The following is a 20,275-nucleotide window of genomic DNA, read 5'->3' as shown; positions in this document are numbered from 1 at the left end:
CCCGCTGTCTTCGCCATCTTTGCCTGACCCTGATATTTACAACTATCTTGTCCACACAAAATCAGCCTATTCTCACGAAAGTTTTAAAAACTTTAAGAGCTTGGAGGCTTATAAATACTTTGTTGCTGGTTGGGCTAAACAGGTCCTCATCCACGAAAATTCGGCAGGAATCTATCTTGTGCTCGGGAAGGTGAGTTACGAAATTTTCAATTCAAAATCTTTTGTTCTTGCTAACATCCACTGTCAAGTCTAATGTATTTCATGTCATTTGTCAGTGGAGCTAGGGCTTTTAATGTTTCTATGGTTTAGCGATAGCACTCTCACTACATACATATATAATATGTAATAAATATGAAGTGAGATAGCACTACTCCAGATTGTCCTTAGTTGAATTTATTTTTTGGCTTTTGACCTCAATAGTGAAATTGTAAATTAATTGTATGACAACTGTCTTATTATCCCCTTATAATTATATATTTTCAGGTAGTTCATTCACAATGTCTTGAGTGTATGTTGTCGGCGATTAGCCTAGCAATGATCTTAATTGTGGTTGTCAGCCCAAAACCCTCTAAATATATATTGAATGCATCTTACTAGATATAAAATGACTACTACATGATCTGTGGTAATCGTTTGGAGCCCAGTTTTCTTGTCGAATTGCAGCAGTCCATCTCGGTCTCCTCTCCGCGTCTCTCGGAATCCGGTAGAACTTCAAGTCTCTCCGTCTTATCTTCTCTGTTATTGCAACTGACCGCCACACACGCCTTCACCATTTTCATTATTAATGTTGACGAGCAGAAAAACACGCCATAATAGGAGGAATTTACGTAGCGGTAATGCATCAACAGTGACGAGTTGACGGACAATATGGCGCCGGGGCGTGGTTGTGACATCATGTGAGTAGGGTCTATATGGCGGACAACACTCAGGTGACTTGAAGTTCCGATCTGGGACCCCCAACTTGGCCAACTTCCAAAATTGTCAGATATGCATGTGTGATACATCATTGGAAAGCATAAAATCTCAATTTTCTGGGGGAAGAATTTTTTTGAACAGTTGGGCATTTAAAAACAAACAAACAAAAAAGTTTCTTAAACAGCAAAACCCTATCTGGAGGTGAGAGCACGCGAGAGCAGAATTACAGACGCCATGACTTTAAGGATATATTATTGCCTACTTACCTTGTTTCGATCCAAAAACTACATGTAGCATGTATGACTGAGTGTCAAGACACAGCTGTGAATGGCCACAGCTGGATTTTTGGGGGATTTTATGCGTGAAACATGGTAATGTAATAAGGGTCGCGATGCAGAAATCGCAGACATCGAGGAGAGGTCGAGATTTTATTTTTCATATATTTACCCTTTTAAATGTTTTCTCAATTTTTTTGGTTTGGATCGATTATCATCTAACATATCGGAGAAAATGCGACAGGAACAAAAAAAAATACAATTAAGCGATAGTTATGAGGTAGATATTCGTGCCTTTTTTACAGACACAATTTTTTTCATTGTGACAATTTGTTTAAAAGTTAGTGAATGAATAATTTTTTTAAGTCGTTTTTTTTATTTAAATGAAATATGAGACATCAATGATTCAAAGCTAAAAATGACAGACATTTTGAATAAGAAATATAACTAATTACCTTCGTTTCGTGGCTGGGTTGAAACAAAACTGGTTGCGCGACGTCTGTAAACGGGGGTTTTCAGGGTAAAACGGACCAATTAAAAATAGTTCGGGGATTTAATGCGCCATGAATCTGATGACTCTGCTATGGCAGCATATACAGTAGACACATTGTTCTGTCAAACACAACAGTTGTTTTGGCTTAAAATACAGCAGCTTGTTTTAAAGAGGAGTGCAAGAGCAGAAACTGCTTTTTCGGTCTGTTTTCCGCCAAATACATAATTATTGGCACCCCTGAAAAAGATGTTTTTTAGCTTCTAATATGTTTTTTTATTCAAATAATATGGGACCTTAATGGAAAAAAGAGAAAAATCCAACCTTCAATACAAGTGCATTCATTCAGTGGGGAAAAAATCCCACATAAAGAAAAAAATTATTTGACATCAAATAATGTGTGTCACAATTATTAGAACCCCTGGTGTTAATACTTTGTACAACCCCCTTTTGCCAACAAAACAAGGTCTGGGGACTGAGATGGCCATGGGAGGAGCTTGATTTTGTGTCTGGTGAACCATTTTTGTGTAGATTTGGCCATATGTTTAGGGTCATTGTCTTGCTGAAAGACCCAGTGACGACCCATCTTCAGTTTTTGGGCAACAGATTTTGATTTAAAATGTCCTGGTATTTCAAAGTATTCATGATGCCATGCACCCTAACAAGGTTCCCAGGGCCTTTGGAAGCGAAACAGCCCCACAGCATCACTGACCCACCCCCATACTCCACAGTGGGTATGAGGTGCTTTTCAGCATGCACATCTTTCGTGGCACGCCAGACCCACTTAGAGTGTTTGTTGCCAAAAAGCTCAATCTTGGTCTCACACAAAAAATACACACGGTCCCAGGCTTCAACTGGGACTGTGTGCTTTGGTTAGATGAGACCAAGATTGATCTTTTTGGCAACAAAACATTCTAAGTGGGTGAATTAAAAGGGGAAAGTATATGAAAATGAAAATCTCGACCACTCCTTGGTGTCTGCGATTTCTGCATCGCGACCCTTGTTATATTACCATGTTTCCCCCATAAAATCCTTAAAAAAAAAAATCCAGCTGTGGCCATTCACAGCTGTGTCTTGACATTCTGTGATACATGCTACATAGTTTTTGGATCGAAAAGAGGTAAGTACGCGATAATATCTCGTTAAAATCATGGCGTCTTTAATTATGCTCTCGCGTGCTCTCAACTCCAGTGAGGTTTTTTTTTTTTTTTAATTGCCCTTCTGTTCAAATGTTTTCCTTCCCCCAAAAATTGAGATTATAAGCTGTCCAATGATGTATCACATATACAGTGCCTTGCAAAAGTATTCGCCCCCCTTGAATCTTGCAACCTTTCGCCACATTTTAGGCTTCAAACATAAAGATATGAAATTTAATTTTTTTGTCAAGAATCAACAACAAGTGGGACACAATCGTGAAGTGGAACAACATTTATTGGATAATTTAAACTTTTTTAACAAATAAAAAACTGAAAAGTGGGGCGTGCAATATTATTCGGCCCCTTTACTTTCAGTGCAGCAAACTCACTCCAGAAGTTCAGTGAGGATCTCTGAATGATCCAATGTTGTCCTAAATGACCGATGATGATAAATAGAATCCACCTGTGTGTAATCAAGTCTCCGTATAAATGCACCTGCTCTGTGATAGTCTCAGGGTTCTGTTTAAAGTGCAGAGAGCATTATGAAAACCAAGGAACACACCAGGCAGGTCCGAGATACTGTTGTGGAGAAGTTTAAAGCCGGATTTGGATACAAAAAGATTTCCCAAGCTTTAAACATCTCAAGGAGCACTGTGCAAGCCATCATATTGAAATGGAAGGAGCATCAGACCACTGCAAATCTACCAAGACCCGGCCGTCCTTCCAAACTTTCTTCTCAAACAAGGAGAAAACTGATCAGAGATGCAGCCAAGAGGCCCATGATCACTCTGGATGAACTGCAGAGATCTACAGCTGAGGTGGGAGAGTCTGTCCATAGGACAACAATCAGTCGTACACTGCACAAATCTGGCCCTTATGGAAGAGTGGCAAGAAGAAAGCCATTTCTCAAAGATATCCATAAAAAGTCTTGTTTAAAGTTTGCCACAAGCCACCTGGGAGACACACCAAACATTTGGAAGAAGGTGCTCTGGTCAGATGAAACCAAAATTGAACTTTTTGGCCACAAAGCAAAACAATATGTTTGGCATAAAAGCAACACAGCTCATCACCCTGAACACACCATCCCCACTGTCAAACATGGTGGTGGCAGCATCATGGTTTGGGCCTGCTTTTCTTCAGCAGGGACAGGGAAGATGGTTAAAATTGACGGGAAGATGGATGCAGCCAAATACAGGAACATTCTGGAAGAAAACCTGTTGGTATCTGCACGAGACCTGAGACTGGGACGGAGATTTATCTTCCAACAGGACAATGATCCAAAACATAAAGCCAAATCTACAATGAAATGGTTCAAAAATAAACGTATCCAGGTGTTAGAATGGCCAAGTCAAAGTCCAGACCTGAATCCAATGGAGAATCTGTGGAAAGAGCTGAAGACTGCTGTTCACAAACACTCTCCATCCAACCTCACTGAGCTCGAGCTGTTTTGCAAGGAAGAATGGGCAAGAATGTCAGTCTCTCGATGTGCAAAACTGATAGAAACACACCCCAAGCGACTTGCAGCTGTAATTGGAGCAAAAGGTGGCGCTACAAAGTATTAACGCAAGGGGGCCGAATAATATTGCACGCCCCACTTTTCAGTTTTTTTTTTGTTAAAAAAGTTTAAATCATCCAATAAATTTTGTTCCACTTCACGATTGTGTCCCACTTGTTGTTGCTTCTTGACAAAAAATTAAAATTTTATATCTTTATGTTTGAAGCCTGAAATGTGGCGAAAGGTTGCAAGGTTCAAGGGGGCCGAATACTTTTGCAAGGCACTGTATATATTGTTATTATCACAATGACTCATGTCTAAGAGCAAACTGCCACCGTTGAGTGGGTTTAGTTTATTTTCAAGCAACGTAAACAGACAATCTGAGCTGCTCCACCAGCTTTTATTTTGTTACTTCCGGTCTCCAGTCATGTGAATTTGCATATTAAGCTAAATATTTAGTTCTGGCGTTTCCTGATTTAACATTTCGGATATAAGTTTAAGATTTAAATTAAATATTTAGTTCTGGATTTAAACAATGAGGTCCAAAACTTCTCATTTAAAAATACTTAAGTTGCTAAAAAATGTGTTAAATGGGGAAAAAAAAGTGACTAAAAATTTCACACAATTTTAAACACTGTGGCGCTAAATGTGAGAAAATGTTGTCGTAATTTTGAGCATGTGCTTCTTTACAAACGGCGCCCCATATCCAAAGGGGGCGCTAACGGTGAACTCCAAATGCTGACCCTCGCACCAGCACAGTAGATGGCGATAGAATCCACTCGCCAACAAACAAAAGAAGCAGAAGCTTAAAACTCCCCAAAAAGATGAATCACAGAACTTCTCATGTTTGTTGTTTATTGAGCACCATTTTTACAGTCGATGGGAAGCTGCAACGGAGCAAAGCCTTAGGACACATGATGTCCACCAGTACCTGAATACACGAAACATAATTAATATCCGGATGAATTTGCCTTGAAGCTTCTCCGGCTAAAAATTAGCTTAGCCTAGCCGCTAACAAAGAGTCTCGTTGGTCGAGGCAAAGCCTGTGAATGGAAAGCCTTGTGAAATATGTGTGCGAAATGGACAGCAGCGTGCGTGGAAGAACTCTCGAGTACAAAAGAGGAGAACAAACGACAACGTCTTCAAGTTTGCAACAACACGCAGCTTCGACTTTATGCGGCAGGTTGGCTCACTTCTCATTTTACTTCCTACTTTTAAAGGTCCCGTCAAGTTATTTCTATGATATGTTGCTATGTGATGTATGTTCGAAGATAAGTGCTGAAAACGAGCAAAGATTGAGCTGCTGAATTGCCGACTCATTCCAGAATTGGAGGACATTTGACGTCCATCCATAATCCAATAATCCAATACTAAATGCAACAACACTTTATACACTACGGGCATAGGCGGGGTTTGATTTTTGGGGCCCTCCAGGCACCCCTGGTTAAGATGTGTTTTTTAGCTTCTAAAATTTTTTTTTCCTAATTAATATGGGACCTTAATGGATAAAAAGAGAAAAATCCAACCTTCAATAGAAGTGCATTTATTCAGTGGGGAAAAAATAATTATTTGACATCAAATAATGTGTGTCACAATTATTAGCACCCCTGGTGTTAATACTTTGTACAACCCCCTTTTGCCAACAAAACAAGGTCTGGGGACTGAGATGGCCACAGGAGGAGCTTGATTTTGTGTATGGTGAACCATTTCTGTGTAGATTTGGCCATATGTTTAGGGTCATTGTCTTGCTGAAAGACCCAGTGACAACCCATCTTCAGCTTTTTGGGCAGAGGGCAACAGATTTTGATTTAAAATGTCCTGGTATTTCAAAGCATTCATTATGCCATGCACCCTAACAAGGTTCCCAGGGCCTTTGGAAGTGAAACAGCCCCACAGCATCACTGACCCACCCCCATACTTCACAGTGGGTGTGAGGTGCTTTTCAGCATGCACATTTTTCGTGGTACGCCAGACCCACTTAGAGTGTTTGTTGCCAAAAAGCTCAATCTTGGTCTCATCTGACCAAAACACACTGTCCCAGTTGAAGCCTGGGACCGTGTAGTGACCATGTACCACTTATATTGAAGGTTGGATTTTTCTCTTTTTTTTCCATTAAGGTCCCATATTATTTGAAAAAAAAAAAATATTAGAAGAGGTGCCAATAATTATGTATATTCGCTGTTGAAAACATTGCACAAAAAAAAAGTCGCTATTTTGGGCAAAAACCTATATGATATATTAAATATTTCCATTGATCCTGAAAATTTGAAGTGATTATCTCTGCATTTGGTGATTTTTGTGCATTTAGCATAAAATCTGAAACCTATATGATATGTTAAATATTTCTATTGATCCTGAAAATTTGCAGTGATTATCTCTGCATTTGTTGATTTTTGTGCATTTAGCATAAAATCTGAGAATTTTATAGCAATTTTAAGTTTGGTGATACTTCTTTAAAAAATAATTAGGATTTTATTACGGAACGACTTTGTCTGCACGTGACGTCAGTGCGTTGTGCAGCATGAAAAGTAGTCTGGGCAAAACGTCATGCTTAAAGTGCCTGTGACACGAAAAAGCATGTTTATTTCAAAATACACGCGGTATTTTATGCCCCTGAATGATATGGACCGCTTGGATGTGTGTGGAAGCGATCGCTATATTTATTTAGTTTTTTGAATCCCGCGCCATGAAAATGAGTGACTTCCGGCTTCGGTCTTGCATTGAGGAGGAGGGCGCTGTGACGTGTACGGTAGAAGACGTCCTCTTCACTATACAGTGTACTGTTGTGTATGAGGACGAAGGATTCAGCTGATTTTGCGGATTAATACGTTTATTTTTCGCATCACGCCAGCCAAACGGCTGCAGAAAAATCATTCTGTGTGCGGGAGAGGCGTATGCACCTTTTTGGAGTTTCAAAAGGTTCCCATTCACCGTGGATATTTACTGTGGGACCATTGGACTTACGAGGAAGTGAGTAAACATCTTGTTTTGTATTATGTCAAATACGAATACAGTGATTATTACAAAGTAAACACTACAAAATTCCTTTGAATAAAGGACTACTTACGTTTGATCATTGATAGGCATGTAAAAAGCTCTCCTCATGCTCATTAGCAGTTAGCTGTTAGCACGTTAGCTGCACAACAACTCCAGCCACCCTCCTCCCGGGAACGAACTGTAAATTGCTCTCCGCCGGGCGGTTTGCCGATCCGCTAAGACAATCGACAACCGGGTCGTCATGTCAAATAATCCAGGCTAGTTACGTGTGATTTTCCACTTCGAAGACTTTGAAACATCCCTCGGTTCGGGTTAGCATGTCGGCTAGCTGTCACTCCTTCTGGTTTGTTTACATTCTCCGAAGCCGGGAAAGGGAAATGACATATGTCCGATTTAGGTGTCATAAAATATTGTTCGGGAGGTGTGACAGTAAAGGTGAAGTCGACAGTTTTGACCATTATGGAGTAATTTTGCCATGTCGTCTTGAATAAATGGAGTTTTATTATTTCACATTCCATTTAGCACAAGATTGTTATTTGTCATGACCATGCCATTTATTTAGCAATTGGGGAAAATACTTGGATAAAAAGAATATCCTGTAAAAATATTGTAGTAGAGAGACAGAAACAATGACATTTTGCCGCTCTCTTCGTCGCGTTTTCCTCGTTGTGAATAGTTCCCCCTCAACGGGCTGACTGGTCCTTCTCAAGCCATTTATATGGCTATTGGGGAAAAATACTTGGGTAAAAAGAATATCCTGTAAAAATATTGGAGTAGAGAGACTGAAACAATGACATTTTGCGGCTTTCTTCGTCGCGTTTTGCTCGTTCTGAATAATTTCCCCTCAATGGGCTGGATAGTAAAATCGATGAGCCAAGTCTACCGCTGACGTCATCCACCTGTTGGGGACGCTAAAGCCCTATAATGGTAGGCGTGGCTAACCGGCAGATTAAAAGACTAATTTCTCGTCATCTGTGCTTTGCTCAATTGTTGTATATAGTCGAATCGTCTCAAAATATGATTCTAATTCACATAATAATGCCATTTAAGACTTTTTTTCTCGTGTCATATGCTCTTTAAAGTGATCCTCTAACTTAAATACATTTAGGCTCTAATAAACCACAATTGTTCTCTTGTACTAAAATATGTTGTTAGAAACACATGAAATGTTAAATCAATGGCAATATTTTATAATACAGTGGGGAGAACAAGTATTTGATACACTGCCAATGGGTTTTCCCATTGGCAGTGTATCAAATACATGTTCTCCCCACTGTATTTAGTCCATATTTTGACCGTTAGTTGGCGCCATGGTTTGCGGGCTCGCAGTGTTGACGCAATTGGGATCTTTCCATATGTGTAGCGTGTTCAACAATTGCTTATTGCTGCTTAAACTCGCGAAGTAAAATGCCACGATGTGCTGCTTTTGGATGCAATTTCCAGTCAAATGGAAACAAGGGGAGTGAAGTGAGTGGTCAAGGTGGAATTATTATTTTTAGTGAATAAATGTGCATAAGTGGAAGCTTCTCCCCCTTTTTGGTCCCTGTATGCACGTATCCTACGCGTTACAACTGGCGCCCGAACATTTTTCCCAGATCCTCAGTCAAGTAAGGGATCCGTCTATTTTCTGGATCCGACGGTCCCACCGCGTCTGCAATATTGGTTTCGGATCTGTCCATTTCTTTTATTCGTCGGTCCCACAGCGGCTTTTCGGATCAGTCTATTTAGTGGAATCGACGGCCTGATCGCGGCTGCGACATTGCTATGGGATCGGTCTAATTCCCGGATCTTCGAGTGAGTTAAAAATGCGGATTTGGATTACTATTGTTGTCTTATATATTGACTATTCTTCGTGGGAGTTTTCTCCAAAACATACTAAATAATTAAAGCACTATGGCACGCTACAGTGACGACAGTGACTCTTACGTGGACCTTACAACAATGTTGGAGTTCGTCAGGGAACGCGTGTTTGTGTACTGTTGAGCTCCCGAGTGAAGAGTGGTCAAGGTGGAGATATTATTTTTTGTGAATAAATGTGCAAAAGTGGAAGCTTATCCCTTTTTGGTACTTTTATACACGTATCCTAGCTACCACGCGTTACAATGTACAAGACATGGATTACACAAGGTGCGCTCTTTGGCCTGTACTGTATGTAAAGCACACGACAGCTCTGGATGCTAACAATCTACATAATTATATTGGGATAAGTTTTAAAATGCAATATGCTTACCTTGAATATCTGCTAATAAAACCGGAGTTCCCAACAGCACTCTCTCGCATCACCAGTTTTGCCCAACTTTTGTCTTATCAGGTATTTGCTGGACACATTTTTCCCTGAAGCTCTTCTTGTTAACGACCGACGGTGCTGTCCAGCTCTTCACTTTTCTGATCTGGTTCAAATAGGAAGGGTAGAACTGACGACATGTTGGGAAAGCTAACTAGTGGCACGCTGGAATTTCGGCAACGGGACCGGTGACGTCACTGCGACGTAACAAGAATAGCGACCTATCACTTAAAAGAATTTTACAAACTTTATTAAAACAAAAACATTAAGAGGGGTTTTAATATCAAATTATTATAACTCATACTAACATTTAAGTTTTAAGAATTACTTGTCTTAAAAATAGAGGATCCCTTTAAATCTGTAATTTATAATTTAAAATTTATAATAATTTATATATATATATATAATTATATATAAATATATATATATTTATATATATTTATTTATAATTTCCTTCATCTTGTTTTGAGTGTTAAAGACTAGATAACAGATCAGTGGGTAAGATTATTCCATTTACTTTAAGCAAATATTACCATTTGTTCTTATTAGGGCTGTCAAAATTATCGCGTTAACGGGCAGTAATTAATTTTTAAAATTAATCACTTTAAAATATTTGACGCAATTAACGCACATGTCCCGCTCAAACATTAAAATGATAGCACAGTGAAATGTGTACTTGTGTTTTTCGGAGTTTTGTCGCCCTCTGCTGGCGCTTGGGTGCGACTGATTTTATAGGCCTCAGCACCCATGAGCATTGTGTAAGTAATTATTGGCATCAACAATGGCGGGCTACTAGTTTTTTGACTGAAAATTTTACAAATTTTATTAAAACGAAAACATGAAGAGGGGTTTTAATTTAAAATTTCTATAACTTGTACTAACATTTTTCTTTTAAGAACTACAAGTCTCTCTATCCATGGATCGCTTTAACAGAATGTCAATAATGGCAATGCCATCTTGTTGATTTATTGTTATAATAAACAAATACAGTACCTATGTACCGTATGTTGAATGTATACATCCATCTTGTGTCTCATCTTTCCATTCCAACAATAATTTACAGAAAAATATGGCATATTTTATAGATGGTTTGAATTGCGATTAATTGCGATTAATTAACTTGTAAGCTGTAATTAACTTGATGAAAACTTTTAATTGTTTGACACCCCTAGGTCGTAACAAGAATGGCGACCTATCACTTAAAATAATTTTACAAACTTTATTAAAACAAAAACATTAAGAGGGGTTTTAATATCAAATTATTATAACTCATACTAACATTTATCTTTTAAGAATGACTTGTCTTAAAAATACAGGCTCCCTTTAAAGCTGGCAAAATTAAACGATTCCTCGAGGTGTAGAAAATTCCTCGATCAATTTTTAAAATCGAGTAACTCGAATTATTCGAGTAATCGTTTCAGATCGAGATTGGACCGCACATGATTGGTCAACTCCGGAAAATCTTGATTTGTTTTTTCTTCATCCTGTGTTCCACAGATGTCACTGAAGAAAATCTTCACCCTGTGAAGCACGATCCCCCTCACGTTAAACAGGAAGAGGAGTCTAGGATGCTGCATATCAAACAGGAGGCGGAGCCAGAGACCTCCTACATTAAAGAAGAAGGACAGGAAGATAAAATTACCAATTTTCCAATAACTGTCAGTGTGAAAATTGAAGAGGAGGAAGGTCCAAGAGATAAGAGTGGAACAGCGAAACCTTTGAGCGATAGCTCATGTCAACACCTGACAACAAAAGGTTAGGGACTATCGCAACATCACACTCTTCTGTCACAGACACTGATCCCGAGGATGTTGACCAAAACGCTTTGAAATCCTTAAACAAATCATCATTGAAAAGAGAGACCAAACAGTGCGTGGGTGGGAAACTTTTTGCCCGATAAAAGATTTTGTCGGAATTATCAGTTAACTCTTTCACTCCCAGCCATTTTCACCGGAGCAAGGCCCTTCGCTCCCGGCCGTTTTACAGGATTTTGACTGATTTTGCAAGGCCCACAGAAAATTCTGTTCTATTGCTCTATAAGCAGGGAACCCACCAAAAGAAAGATTAGACTCTCTTCTTTCAGCAGAAAAAAAAGTTTGTACATATATTTTTCCATTCTTTAGTAATCAGCATTAGAAGATAACTTAGTTTGAGCAAATTTCCAATTTCTGATGAAAAAACAGAGAAATTGAGCATACATTTCAAACATAACTGACTTATACACGGCTATTTTTTGCTTTAGTTACATCCCAAACATCTGAATAATGTTTTCCTTTTACAAAATACTGTAAATTCCATAATAAAACGCACACTTTTTCCCCCCAAAATCAACTTGTAAAATCATGGTGCGCATTATAAACGGGTACATGGATGGAGACAGAAATACAGGACTGTCTCAGATAATTAGAATATTGTGATAAAGTTCTTTACTTTCTGTAATGCAATTAAAAAAAACAAAAATGTCATACATTCTGGATTCATTACACATCAACTGAACTATTTCAAGCCTTTTATTATTTGAATATTGCTGAATTTGGCTTACAGCTTAAGAAAACTCAAAAATCCTATCTCAAAATATTAGAATATCATGAAAAAGTATACAAGTAGGCTATTCAACTAATCACCTGAATCATCTAATTAACTCGAAACACCTGCGAGGGTTTCCTGAGCCTTAAAAACACTCAGCTTGGTTCAGTAAACTAAATCACAAGTATGGGGAAGACTGCTGATCTGACTGCTGTCCAGAGGACCATCATTGATACCCTCCATCAGGAGGGTAAGACACAAAAAGAAATTTCTCAAAGAGCAGGCTGTTCACAGAGTGCAGTTTCAAAGCATATCCACAAAAAGTCTGTTGGAAGGGAAAAATGTGGCCGGAAACGCTGCACAACCAAGAGAGATGACTGTAGCCTTAACAAAATTGTGAAGAAGAGCCGCTTCCAGAATTTGGGGGAGCTTCAAAGACAGTGGGCTGAAGCTGGAGTCCAGGTATCAAACGCCACAGTTCACAGACGTGTCCGGGAAATGGGCTACAATAGCCGTATTCCCATGGTCAAGCCACTTCTGAACTCAAGACAACGGAAGAAGCGTCTGACTTGGGCTACAGGTATTTACCCTTTTAAATGTTTTCTCAATTTTTTTGGTTTGGATCGATTATCATCTAACATATCGGAGAAAATGCGACAGGAACAAAAAAAATACAATTAAGCGATAGTTATGAGGTAGATATTCGTGCCTTTTTTACAGACACAATTTTTTTCATTGTGACAATTTGTTTAAAAGTTTGTGAATGAATAATTTTTTTAAGTCGTTTTTTTATTTAAATGAAATATGAGACATCAATTAATGATTCAAAGCTAAAAATGACAGACATTTTGAATAAGAAATATAACTAATTACCTTCGTTTCATGGCTGGGTTGAAACAAAACCGGTTGCGCGACGTCTGTAAACGGGGGTTTTCAGGGTAAAACGGACCAATTAAAAATAGTTCGGGGGCTTAATGGGCCATGAATCTGATGACTCTGCTATGGCAGCATATACAGTAGACATATTGTTCTGTCAAACACAACAGTTGTTTTGGCTTAAAATACAGCAGCTTGTTTTAAAGAGGAGTGCAAGAGCAGAAACTGCTTTTTCGGTCTGTTTTCCGCCAAATACATAATTATTGGCACCCCTGAAAAAAAGATGTTTTTTAGCTTCTAATATGTTTTTTTTATTCAAATAATATGGGACCTTAATGGAAAAAAGAGAAAAATCCAACCTTCAATACAAGTGCATTCATTCATTCAGTGGGGAAAAAATCCCACATAAAGAAAAAATTATTTGAAATCAAATAATGTGTGTCACAATTATTAGAACCCCTGGTGTTAATGCTTTGTACAACCCTCTTTTGCCAACAAAACAAGGTCTGGGGACTGAGATGGCCATGGGAGGAGCTTGATTTTGTGTCTGGTGAACCATTTTTGTGTAGATTTGGCCATATGTTTAGGGTCATTGTCTTGCTGAAAGACCCAGTGACGACCCATCTTCAGTTTTTGGGCAACAGATTTTGATTTAAAATGTCCTGGTATCCCAGGGCCTTTGGAAGTGAAACAGCCCCACAGCATCACTGACCCACCCCCATACTTCACAGTGGGTATGAGGTGCCTTTCAGCATGCGCATCTTTCGTGGCACGCCAGACCCACTTAGAGTGTTTGTTGCCAAAAAGCTCAATCTTGGTCTCACACAAAAATACACACGGTCCCAGGCTTCAACTGGGACTGTGTGCTTTGGCCAGATGAGACCAAGATTGATCTTTTTGGCAACAAAACATTCTAAGTGGGTGAATTAAAAGGGTAAGTATATGAAAATGAAAATCTCGACCACTCCTTAGTGTCTGCGATTTCTGCATCGCGACCCTTGTTATATTACCATGTTTCACCCATAAAATCCTAAAAAAAAAATCCAGCTCTGGCCATTCACAGCTGTGTCTTGACATTCTGTGATCCATGCTACATAGAGTTTTTTGATCGAAAAGAGGTAAGTACGCGATAATATGTCGTTAAAATCATGGCGTCTTTAATTATGCTCTTGCGTGCTCTCACCAGTTAGGGTTTTGCTGTATGATTTTTTTAAAAAATTGCCCTTCTGTTCAAATTTTTTCTTTCCCCCAAAAATTGAGATTCTAAGCTGTCCAATGATGTATCACACATGCATATTGGACGATTTTGAAATTTGGCCAAATTGGGGGTGTCAGAGCGGAACTTCAAGTCATCTGAGTGTTTTCTGCCATGTATTTCATATCAGTAAGTGTATATAAAACCCTATGAATGCATGTTATTATTAGCACATCAAAGAATAGTTTGAAGCATGTAAATAAAATATTAATATATATAACATACATAAAACTGTACTGAGAGTATGAACAATATATACTGTAGATTCAATCTCTCACTCTCTCAAGTTATGTGCAATTGTACATCCATATGTAGATGTAAACAAAGTCTACATTAATATGTAACTCTTTTCTACAATAATATATATTTTTTTAAATCCGCGATGCACTGAGGGTGCGAAAGTTGAGCCGCGAAGAATGTGCAGCATGGCGCGAAATAAGCGCTTATCCAGCCCAAAACGAACAGAAGACGTATTTTGTCACTCTGCATTTGCCCTCGTTTCCGTCCAAGATGGCCGAAGTAATGCGCATGCGCAGTTTGACATCCCTGCCCTGTTTGCTAAATAACGAGCTAGGCTAAATTGTCATTATACCTGAACAGTATTTGTTTGAAACTGGCCCAGACATCAGGATGTCAAAGGTCCAATCAATCGTTTGACAGAACGAAAATATCCTTCGTATCCAGATAAACTTCTCTTGAAGCTAAATTAGCTTCGCTGCTAAGAAACCAAGAAGCAGAGATCGCTTGTGAAAATGTGTTCGAGGAAGACAACAGACTACGTGGACGAACTAGGAGTTGTGCTACACAGAGGAGGTTTGCTTACTTTTTATTCCCTGAGTTGTACTTTCCATTTATTAAAGTCGATTTATGTGTTTTTAATTTTAACACTCAATAGACACTGTGTTCACCAGAACGTCTTTCGCTCTTGTATTTCCTCACGAGATACAGTATTTCAAGTCTCTTAGACATGTCTATTTATTGCAATTTACGTTTATGCTACATGATCTAATTTAAATTTATATAAAAGCATTGGCGGAGTTTTTCGGGGCAGGGGGGGCATAACAGGTTGATGACCCCAAAACGCAGTGTCAGCAATAAAATTAACTTACAAGAATATTTATAATAATAAGTTGACAATGAGCGTTTTTGTTTCGCATCATTCTTGAGGGGAATTCTAAATCAGGCTGCTTGGGCAATACTTTTCGCCAACATCGCCATCCATTCAATTTGGTACGCCCGCCAGTGTCGTGCCAATGTAGTTACCCCAGTCAAAAATTGTATTCCCTGGGCGGAGCCATATGGAGGTAGATTTGGGTCTTTATTATTCAATCAAAAAAAGTTGCTTGAATTTAAAAAAAAAAAAAAAAAGTTGCTTGAATCAAAATATATATTTTCAACCCAAAAACAAGTCTCTTCAATCATAAAAAAAAGATGTTTAAATGCAAAAATATTTGAAACTCCCAAAAATTCTGTAAATGCATGTGAAAGCTACTTTTGTTTGATTTTTTTTTTTCTTTTCTTTTTTTTATGATTGAAGCAACTTTTTTTTATTGAAATAATGTTGATTTGTGTTTAGGCCACATTTGGGCTAGGACATTTTTGTCTTTATTGTTCAATCAAAAAATAAGTTGCTTCAAAAAATATATTTTTTCAAAAAGAAAAATCACTTCAATGAAAAAAAAAAAAGGAAAAAAAGTTTCAATCATGGAAAAAGTTTTTGAATGCGAAAAAATATTTGAGATTGAAAAATTGCATTTGAACACTTAATTTTTCATTGAAAAAGTTTTCTTTGGAGGTCATATGGAGGTAGATTTGTCTTATTATTCAATCAAAAAAAGTTGCTTCAATAAAAAAAAAAAAAAAAAGTTGCTTCAATCAAAATATATATTTTCAACCAAAAAACTCGCTTCCATTAAAAAAAAATGTGTTTGAATGCAAAAATAAATTTGAAACTTAAAAAAAAAAAAAATGCTTATGAAAGCTATTTTTCTTCGATTATTATTATTATCGATTATTTTCGATTCGATTATCATTATTATTATTATTATTATTATCAATTTTTTAAAAAATTGTAGTCAAGTTTTTTTTATTGAAGCAACTTGTTGATTGAAGTAATGTTGATTTGTGTTTGGGCCACATTTTTGCTAGGACATTTTTCTCTTTATTACTCAATCAAAAAATAAGTGTATAAGTAAATAAATATATAGATTTTCAAAAAGAAACATCACTTCAATCAAAAAATGAAAAATTTCATAGAAAAAGTTTTTGAATGCGAAAAAATATTTGAGATTGAAAAATTTGCATTTGAACACTTATTTAATAATACTTAATTAATTAATTACTTAATTAATAATAATTAATCAATAAATTATTAATTATTTAATTGTTATCAAAAATTTGTTAATAAAAAGAAGAAAAAAACCATTCAATCTCCAAGAAAGTTGCTTCAATCCCCAAAAATGTTTTCAAAGAAAAACATCTTTTTTTAAAATATTTTTTCTTCTCTCTCTCTCTCTCTCTCTCTCTCTCTCTCTCTCTCTCTCTCTCTCTCTCTCTCTCTCTCTCTCTCTCTCTCTCTCTCTCTCTCTCTCTCTCTCTCTCTCTCTCTCTCTCTCTCTCTCTCTCTCTCTCTCTCTCTCTCTCTCTCTCTCTCTCTCTCTCTCTCTCTCTCTCTCTCAAATTATTTGCAAACCAAATGACTAAGGGGCTCAAAAAACAATGTTTTTTTGTTGTTGTTGTTCATTTCATTCATTTTTGTTGCAGTTTTATTGCTTTACAACGGAGCTGGGGGGGTGTCGTTCCCTATGGAGGTATTTCAAACAAAATTTCATCATTTTAAAGAGCTTTTCATGCCATTCACTGAACTAAAACCCCTTTTTAAATATTCCAAGAAATAACTCTACAGCTGATTGAAGGTGGCCACAATAGGTGTTATATTCTGGACTTCATTGCTCAACTAATCATGGTAGGGTATGGCAAGTACAAAAAGGGTTAAAAATCATTGTTCATACATTGAATATCTACAGTGCCTTGCAAAAGTATTCGGCCCCCTTGAATCTTGCAACCTTTCGCCACATTTCAGGCTTCAAACATAAAGATAGGAAATTTTTTTGTCAAGAATCAACAACAAGTGGGACACAATCGTGAAGTGGAACAACATTTATTGGATAATTTAAACTTTTTTAACTAATAAAAAACTGAAAAGTGGGGCGTGCAATATTATTCGGCCCCTTTATTTTCAGTGCAGCAAACTCACTCCAGAAGTTCAGTGAGGATCTCTGAATGATCCAATGTTGTTCTAAATGACCGATGATGATAAATAGAATCCCTCTGTGTGTAATCAAGTCTCAGTATAAATGCACCTGCTCTGTGATAGTCTCAGGGTTCTGTTTAAAGTGCAGAGAGCATTATGAAAACCAAGGAACACACCAGGCAGGTCCGAGATACTGTTGTGGAGAAGTTTAAAGCCGGATTTGGATACAAAAAGATTTCCCAAGCTTTAAACATCTCAAGGAGCACTGTGCAAGCCATCATATTGAAATGGAAGGAGCATCAGACCACTGCAAATCTACCAAGACCCGGCCGTCCTTCCAAACTTTCTTCTCAAACAAGGAGAAAACTGATCAGAGATGCAGCCAAGAGGCCCATGATCACTCTGGATGAACTGCAGAGATCTACAGCTGAGGTGGGAGAGTCTGTCCATAGGACAACAATCCGTCGTACACTGCACAAATCTGGCCTTTATGGAAGAGTGGCAAGAAGAAAGCCATTTCTCAAAGATATCCATAAAAAGTCTCGTTTAAAGTTTGCCACAAGCCACCTGGGAGACACACCAAACATGTGGAAGAAGGTGCTCTGGTCAGATGAAACCAAAATTGAACTTTTTGGCCACAATGCAAAACGATATGTTTGGCGTAAAAGCAACACAGCTCATCACCCTGAACACACCATCCCCACTGTCAAACATGGTGGTGACAGCATCATGGTTTGGGCCTGCTTTTCTTCAGCAGGGACAGGGAAGATGGTTAAAATTGACGGGAAAATGGATGCAGCCAAATACAGCAACATTCTGGAAGAAAACCTGTTGGTATTTGCACAAGACCTGAGACTGGGACGGAGATTTATCTTCCAACAGGACAATGATCCAAAACGTAAAGCCAAATCTACACTGGAATGGTTCAAAAAGAAACGTATCCAGGTGTTAGAATGGCCAATCAAAGTTCAGACCTGAATCCAATCGAGAATCTGTGGAAAGAGCTGAAGACTGCTGTTCACAAACACTCTCCATCCAACCTCACTGAGCTCCAGCTGTTTTGCAAGGAAGAATGGGCAAGAATGTCAGTCTCTCGATGTGCAAAACTGATAGAAACATACCCCAAGCGACTTGCAGCTGTAATTGGAGCCAAAGGTGGCGCTACAAAGTATTAACGCAAGGGGGCCGAATTATTATAATATAATATTATAATAAAGTTTAAATTATCCAATAAATTTTGTTCCACTTCGCGATTGTGTCCCACTTGTTGTTGAATCTTGACAAAAAATTAAAATTTTATATCTTTATGTTTGAAGCCTGAAATGTGGCGAAAGGTTGCAAGGTTCAAGGGGGCCGAATACTTTTGCAAGGCACTGTATTTTTAAGTTCTAGTTAAGATTTAAGTTAGCCTAAACTGTAAGTTGATAGAATTTTGAGTTTTTGCAGTGTTCAAAATAAATGTATGATACCGCTGTAATGGAGCACATTAGGGACCAGTGCTACTTGGTGTTTTATTCAGCAATGACTACTGAGCTAAAACTGACAGTTAGCTTTATTATGTTTTAATTTTAAACCCTCATCACTCTACAGCGCTGTGTTTTTACAGATTAAATAAAGCCTGTACTGTATGTAAGAGACGTTAGCCACGCATCGACAGTGGTCATAATCAATAGAAACCTAGCCCTCGGAAGGGCTCACGCTTTGTGAGCGAGTGTCAGTAACGTTATATTTATTAGCGATGAGAAGTCTACTGCTTAAAGATGGCGGCTGTTTACTAACGCTGCCCAGACGCGGCCGAGTCTGTCATTTTGCATCTAGTCCTAAATTCATGCGATATCTATGAGACGCATCGGACACTACCTGCTACCACAATAGCATCATGCGGGCGTAGTTTTTAGCAACGTTGGCGTAGTTTGTAGCGGCTGTGTCGGCTGCAGTAAGTTTTACAAAATTTTTTATTATTGCGTCTTCCTCTACGCACGTGACATCAGCGCGTTGTCCTGCATTAAAAGTAGTCCGGGCAAAACGTGATGTTTAGAGCTGGCAAAATTAAACGATTCCTCGAGGTGAATAAAATTACTCGGATCAGTTTTTAAACTTCAGTTACTCGAGTTCCTCGAGTATTCGTTTCAGCTCTAGTCGGATGAAACCAAAATAGAACTTTTTGATGGAAACACATGTTCTCGTGTTTGGAGAAGGAAGAATACCATAACCACTGTGAAGCATGGGGGTAGAAACATCATGCTTTGGGGCTGTTTTTCTGCAAAGGGACCGGGGCCGGATCTATGGGTGGGCCAGGGTGGGCACGGCCCACCCAGATGTGAGTCGTGCCCACCCAATCAAAATGTCGGTGTTCTGTTATGCATAAAAGATTGATGGGTTTTGTGATTGAATACCTGAGTTTATTGCTTTTACGTCTTATTAGCATCATCTAGTGGACGCCTTAATTTACTGCATCCCATGTGCACTTTATTTGAAAGAAACTGTCACACGGATGTTCAGTAGTTGTTCAGTAGGGAATCACACGACGACGGCCGCAGTCAGTTCGCACCATCTCTGTGACCACTTTGCCTTGAATTTGAGGTTGCATCGCCGGTAGGTATTGTTTAAATGTGTTTAAAAACGTAAATATGTGAATTGTGTGTACTTCAGTGCTAAAAAAGTGAGACAGATTTACTTAGCATGAAACTTGTGATATGCTAATTACCCACGAGTTAGAGGGTCGGCAAAATGGCGTCTCGGGCGCTCTGCTAATTGTTTATTCATATTTTCA

General features: G+C 38.3%; 1 protein-coding gene across 1 annotated transcript in view; it reads left to right on the top strand.

Moving 5' to 3' along the window:
- LOC130908823 (zinc finger protein 287-like) overlaps positions 1 to 20,275 on the top strand; it is a 38,818-nt gene that overhangs the window by 9,067 nt on the left and 9,476 nt on the right. Inside the window, exons 5-6 of the mRNA XM_057825083.1 lie at positions 11,090 to 11,250; positions 12,407 to 12,698. Of these exons, the coding sequence (XP_057681066.1) occupies positions 11,090 to 11,250; positions 12,407 to 12,698 (453 nt within the window). The remainder of the gene's footprint in view (positions 1 to 11,089; positions 11,251 to 12,406; positions 12,699 to 20,275) is intronic.

The sequence above is a fragment of the Corythoichthys intestinalis genome, chromosome 1 (genome assembly GCF_030265065.1).
Source record: "Corythoichthys intestinalis isolate RoL2023-P3 chromosome 1, ASM3026506v1, whole genome shotgun sequence".
In the NCBI taxonomy this organism is placed as follows: domain Eukaryota; kingdom Metazoa; phylum Chordata; class Actinopteri; order Syngnathiformes; family Syngnathidae; genus Corythoichthys; species Corythoichthys intestinalis.
Note: the sequence above shows the minus strand (reverse complement) of the source record. Positions and strands in the feature narration are given on the sequence as shown.